This window comes from Anomaloglossus baeobatrachus, chromosome 1 (genome assembly GCF_048569485.1).
Source record: "Anomaloglossus baeobatrachus isolate aAnoBae1 chromosome 1, aAnoBae1.hap1, whole genome shotgun sequence".
Classification (NCBI taxonomy): domain Eukaryota; kingdom Metazoa; phylum Chordata; class Amphibia; order Anura; family Aromobatidae; genus Anomaloglossus; species Anomaloglossus baeobatrachus.
The window spans coordinates 67,102,730-67,108,729 of NC_134353.1; the positions used below are offsets into that span (position 1 = coordinate 67,102,730).

Here is a 6,000-nt window from a genome sequence, read left to right on the forward strand (position 1 = left end):
AAGTCCTCTCTCCATGTGTGCCCTCAGCAGCTGGTGGTACCTATTCAGTGCTGTGTATCATACAACCAAATCATGTGAGCGCATGACTGCAATCTGTATTCTGCTTATAATAAGTAAAGACCTTATTGCGTTTTTGCTCCCCTATCGCTTCCAGAAGGGGTCAAGCATTTTACGAAACTTGATTTCTCAACAGATGACGTGGATGTAGCAGAGCTTAGATGTTATTTGGTTCAACTCCTAGAAATGCGGTTTATTCAGCGCGTTTCAAAGCCATACAGCTTCTTCAGGAGTAACCTTTGGCTTCTTCAGGAGAAACCACAGGTCTCTCCTGAAGAAGCTGGATAGCTTCGAAACACGTTTAATAAACCACATTTACTCCACTTGTGTGTCCGGGACTCCTTTCCATGGAATATCTTCTGCAGTAGCACATAACAACCACATATTTATCCATTTTAAGTTCTCTCTCCACTTGTACCTGCAGGAGCTTGTGTTACCTATACAGTGCTGTGTATCACACAACCAAATCATGTGAGCGCATGACTGTCATCTGTATTCTGCTTATAAAAAGTAAAGACCCCATTGCGTTTTTGCTCCGCGATCGCTTCCAGAAGAGGTCAAAACTGGATTTCTCAACAGATATCACAATAAACACTGCGTACATTATCAAATAGATCTCTCAGGACCTGATGTGATGTGTGTACTTACTTGTAAAATCCAAATCAGAAGAACTATGAAATCCTGATATTAAGATGAGCAATTTATTTGTCCAGCTACAAGTTGGATCAAATAACATCCGAGCTCTGCTACATCCACATCAGAGACCAGTGTGTGTGGATTTACTGGATGTAAACAAACAAGGCTGTAAATCTAGCACAAACCACACAAGATAAAAAAATCTATCACTGCGAGTCCTGTCACCGATACCCGTTATGGAATTGACGTTCCTTCGGTATTTTCCTCCATAGAAATGTATACTGACCGTGTGATGTGGAGCTATAATACCGCTGCTCTTCTTACAGGACACATCAGGATTTCAGATCTCGGATTAGCGGTGCAGATACCTGAAGCAGAGTCCATCCGTGGCAGAGTAGGCACAGTGGGTTATATGGGTAAGTGCTTATGATTTTCGTATGCCAATTTTGTCGAATTTGAATATCCTTTTCTAAATATAGTACAATAGTATAATAGCACAAAAGTCCTGGCTCCCCTCTGCCGCTCTCGATGCCCCCTTTCCCCTGAGACGCATCCTCTCCCATTCCGTCTGCTAGTCGCCCCGTGTGTCGTTCCGTCGTCCCATGTGTCGTCCCATCCTCTAGTCGCCCAGTGTGTCGTCCCGTTCTCTCGTCGCCCCGAGTGTCGTCCCGTTCTCACGTCGCCCCGAGTGTCGTTCCGTCCGCCTGTCGCCCCGAGTGTCGTTCCGTCCGCCTGTCGCCCCGAGTGTCGTTCCGTCCGCCTGTCGCCCCGAGTGTCGTTCCGTCCGCCTGTCGCCCCGAGTGTCGTTCCGTCCGCCTGTCGCCCCGAGTGTCGTTCCGTCCGCCTGTCGCCCCGAGTGTCGTTCCGTCCGCCTGTCGCCCCGAGTGTCGTTCCGTCCGCCTGTCGCCCCGAGTGTCGTTCCGTCCGCCTGTCGCCCCGAGTGTCGTTCCGTCCGCCTGTCGCCCCGAGTGTCGTTCCGTCCGCCTGTCGCCCCGAGTGTCGTTCCGTCCGCCTGTCGCCCCGAGTGTCGTTCCGTCCGCCTGTCGCCCCGAGTGTCGTTCCGTCCGCCTGTCGCCCCGAGTGTCGTTCCGTCCGCCTGTCGCCCCGAGTGTCGTTCCGTCCGCCTGTCGCCCCGAGTGTCGTTCCGTCCGCCTGTCGCCCCGAGTGTCGTTCCGTCCGCCTGTCGCCCCGAGTGTCGTTCCGTCCGCCTGTCGCCCCGAGTGTCGTTCCGTCCGCCTGTCGCCCCGAGTGTCGTTCCGTCCGCCTGTCGCCCCGAGTGTCGTTCCGTCCGCCTGTCGCCCCGAGTGTCGTTCCGTCCGCCTGTCGCCCCGAGTGTCGTTCCGTCCGCCTGTCGCCCCGAGTGTCGTTCCGTCCGCCTGTCGCCCCGAGTGTCGTTCCGTCCGCCTGTCGCCCCGAGTGTCGTTCCGTCCGCCTGTCGCCCCGAGTGTCGTTCCGTCCGCCTGTCGGCCCGAGTGTCGTTCCGTCCGCCTGTCGGCCCGAGTGTCGTTCCGTCCGCCTGTCGGCCCGAGTGTCGTTCCGTCCGCCTGTCGCCCCGAGTGTCGTTCCGTCCGCCTGTCGCCCCGAGTGTCGTTCCGTCCGCCTGTCGCCCCGAGTGTCGTTCCGTCCGCCTGTCGCCCCGAGTGTCGTTCCGTCCGCCTGTCGCCCCGAGTGTCGTTCCGTCCGCCTGTCGCCCCGAGTGTCGTTCCGTCCGCCTGTCGCCCCGAGTGTCGTTCCGTCCGCCTGTCGCCCCGAGTGTCGTTCCGTCCGCCTGTCGCCCCGAGTGTCGTTCCGTCCGCCTGTCGCCCCGAGTGTCGTTCCGTCCGCCTGTCGCCCCGAGTGTCGTTCCGTCCGCCTGTCGCCCCGAGTGTCGTTCCGTCCGCCTGTCGCCCCGAGTGTCGTTCCGTCCGCCTGTCGCCCCGAGTGTCGTTCCGTCCGCCTGTCGCCCCGAGTGTCGTTCCGTCCGCCTGTCGCCCCGAGTGTCGTTCCGTCCGCCAGTCGCCCCGTGTGTCGTTCCGTCCGCCAGTCGCCCCGTGTGTCGTTCCGTCCGCCAGTCGCCCCGTGTGTCGTTCCGTCCGCCAGTCGCCCCGTCCGCCAGTCGCCCCGTGCGTCGTTCCGTCCGCCAGTCGCCCCGTGCGTCGTTCCGTCCGCCAGTCGCCCCGTGCGTCGTTCCGTCCGCCAGTCGCCCCGTGCGTCGTTCCGTCCGCCAGTCGCCCCGTGCGTCGTTCCGTCCGCCAGTCGCCCCGTGCGTCGTTCCGTCCGCCAGTCGCCCCGAGCGTCGTTCCGTCCGCCAGTCGCCCCGAGCGTCGTTCCGTCCGCCAGTCGCCCCGTGTGTCGTTCCGTCCGCCAGTCGCCCCGTCCGCCAGTCGCCCCGTGCGTCGTTCCGTCCGCCAGTCGCCCCGTCCGCCAGTCGCCCCGTGCGTCGTTCCGTCCGCCAGTCGCCCCGAGCGTCGTTCCGTCCGCCAGTCGCCCCGAGCGTCGTTCCGTCCGCCAGTCGCCCCGAGCGTCGTTCCGTCCGCCAGTCGCCCCGTGTGTCGTTCCGTCCGCCAGTCGCCCCGTGTGTCGTTCCGTCCGCCAGTCGCCCCGTGTGTCGTTCCGTCCGCCAGTCGCCCCGTGTGTCGTTCCGTCCGCCAGTCGCCCCGTCCGCCAGTCGCCCCGTGCGTCGTTCCGTCCGCCAGTCGCCCCGTGCGTCGTTCCGTCCGCCAGTCGCCCCGTGCGTCGTTCCGTCCGCCAGTCGCCCCGTGCGTCGTTCCGTCCGCCAGTCGCCCCGTGCGTCGTTCCGTCCGCCAGTCGCCCCGAGCGTCGTTCCGTCCGCCAGTCGCCCCGAGCGTCGTTCCGTCCGCCAGTCGCCCCGTGTGTCGTTCCGTCCGCCAGTCGCCCCGTCCGCCAGTCGCCCCGTGCGTCGTTCCGTCCGCCAGTCGCCCCGTCCGCCAGTCGCCCCGTGCGTCGTTCCGTCCGCCAGTCGCCCCGAGCGTCGTTCCGTCCGCCAGTCGCCCCGAGCGTCGTTCCGTCCGCCAGTCGCCCCGAGCGTCGTTCCGTCCGCCAGTCGCCCCGTGTGTCGTTCCGTCCGCCAGTCGCCCCGTGTGTCGTTCCGTCCGCCAGTCGCTCCAGTCGCCCCGTGTGTCGCTCCAGTCGCCCCGTGTGTCGCTCCAGTCGCCCCGTGTGTCGTTCCAGTCGCCCCGTGTGTCGTTCCAGTCGCCCCGTGTGTCGTTCCAGTCGCCCCGTGTGTCGTTCCATTCGCCCCGTGTGTCGTTCCAGTCGCCCCGTGTGTCGTTCCAGTCGCCCCGTGTGTCGTTCCAGTCGCCCCGTGTGTCGTTCCAGTCGCCCCGTGTGTCGTTCCAGTCGCCCCGTGTGTCGTTCCAGTCGCCCCGTGTGTCGTTCCAGTCGCCCCGTGTGTCGTTCCAGTCGCCCCGTGTGTCGTTCCAGTCGCCCCGTGTGTCGTTCCAGTCGCCCCGTGTGTCGTTCCAGTCGCCCCGTGTGTCGTTCCAGTCGCCCCGTGTGTCGTTCCAGTCGCCCCGTGTGTCGTTCCAGTCGCCCCGTGTGTCGTTCCAGTCGCCCCGTGTGTCGTTCCAGTCGCCCCGTGTGTCGTTCCAGTCGCCCCGTGGGTCGTTCCAGTCGCCCCGTGGGTCGTTCCAGTCGCCCCGTGGGTCGTTCCAGTCGCCCCGTGGGTCGTTCCAGTCGCCCCGTGGGTCGTTCCAGTCGCCCCGTGGGTCGTTCCAGTCGCCCCGTGGGTCGTTCCAGTCGCCCCGTGGGTCGTTCCAGTCGCCCCGTGCGGCGTTCCAGTCGCCCCGTGCGGCGTTCCGTCCGCCAGTCGCCCCGTGCGGCGTTCCGTCCGCCAGTCGCCCCGTGCGGCGTTCCGTCCGCCAGTCGCCCCGTGCGTCGTTCCGTCCGCCAGTCGCCCCGTGCGTCGTTCCGTCCGCCAGTCGCCCCGTGCGTCGTTCCGTCCGCCAGTCGCCCCGTGCGTCGTTCCGTCCGCCAGTCGCCCCGTGCGTCGTTCCGTCCGCCAGTCGCCCCGTGCGTCGTTCCGTCCGCCAGTCGCCCCGTGCGTCGTTCCGTCCGCCAGTCGCCCCGTGCGTCGTTCCGTCCGCCAGTCGCCCCGTGCGTCGTTCCGTCCGCCAGTCGCCCCGTGCGTCGTTCCGTCCGCCAGTCGCCCCGTGCGTCGTTCCGTCCGCCAGTCGCCCCGTGCGTCGTTCCGTCCGCCAGTCGCCCCGTGCGTCGTTCCGTCCGCCAGTCGCCCCGTGCGTCGTTCCATCTGACCATCACCCCCTGTCTCGTTCCCGTCGCCCCGTGTGTAATACTGTAAAAGTCCGGATCAACACTGTTTCAAAGGTATCCGGATGCTGGTCCCAAGTCTGAAGTTCTCAGGGAAATCTGGCTTAATGATCAAGGTTCGGCAACTCAGGAAATAAAAAAAAAAAAAATAAAGGAAAAATAAAAGTAAAGCAAGCACTTCATACTTACTGGTCTCCAGCATGGCGGTAACTGACTTTCAGGCTGCTCATTCTTTTTCCAGGGCTGCTCATTTAACTATATGCATATTCACTGCTTCCCTCACCCATCGGTAGTCCTGGTGTCTGCCATTGGGGGCACTGTCTGACTGCAACCAATCTGTGGAGTAAAAATAAATAAAATAAAATTGAAATAGCGTCCCCCTAAATTATGATACCCAGCACAGATAAAGCATATGGCTACAGGCTGCAGCCCTGAGCCGTGCGCTTATCTTGAATGTGTATCAAAATAAGCGGAACTTCATTCGGCTTTTTGTTTTTTTTAATTTTTAAATAAATACTTTTAAAAATCGGTGTGCAGTCCCTCTTATTTTGATGCCCGACAGCTGGGGGCTGGTATTCTTAGGCTGGAGAGTCCCAATGCGTATTGGGCCCCCCCAGCCTAAAAATAGCAGTTTTTATTTTTTGTTGTTGTTAAGTTGGATTTTGAGATTGAAAAAATAATAATAAAAAAAATGTTTGGGTTGAAAAAAAAACAAAAAAACTTGTCTATATTTCTTCATCAGCACCAGAAGTCATCAACAATGAAAGCTACACATTCAGCCCGGACTGGTGGGGGCTCGGTTGCCTTATTTATGAAATGATTCAAGGTCAATCGCCCTTCAGAAAAAGAAAAGAGAAAGTAAAACGGGATGAGGTGGACAGACGAGTGAAGGAGGATGAAGAGGAGTATTCCGAGAAGTTTTCTGAGGATGCCAAGTCTATCTGCAGGATGGTGGGTACACATGGAAGTAAGAAGACTGTGTTTTTGCTGTTCAAGGCGGAGACTTCAAATCCAAATTCTCAAATTTCATTTATTATT

General features: G+C 60.3%; 1 protein-coding gene across 1 annotated transcript in view; it reads left to right on the forward strand.

The window, feature by feature from the left end:
- The window catches only part of GRK4 (G protein-coupled receptor kinase 4), a 316,373-nt gene that overhangs the window by 297,558 nt on the left and 12,815 nt on the right, over positions 1–6,000 (forward strand). Inside the window, exons 11-12 of the mRNA XM_075346835.1 lie at positions 1,020–1,109; positions 5,705–5,913. Of these exons, the coding sequence (XP_075202950.1) occupies positions 1,020–1,109; positions 5,705–5,913 (299 nt within the window). The remainder of the gene's footprint in view (positions 1–1,019; positions 1,110–5,704; positions 5,914–6,000) is intronic.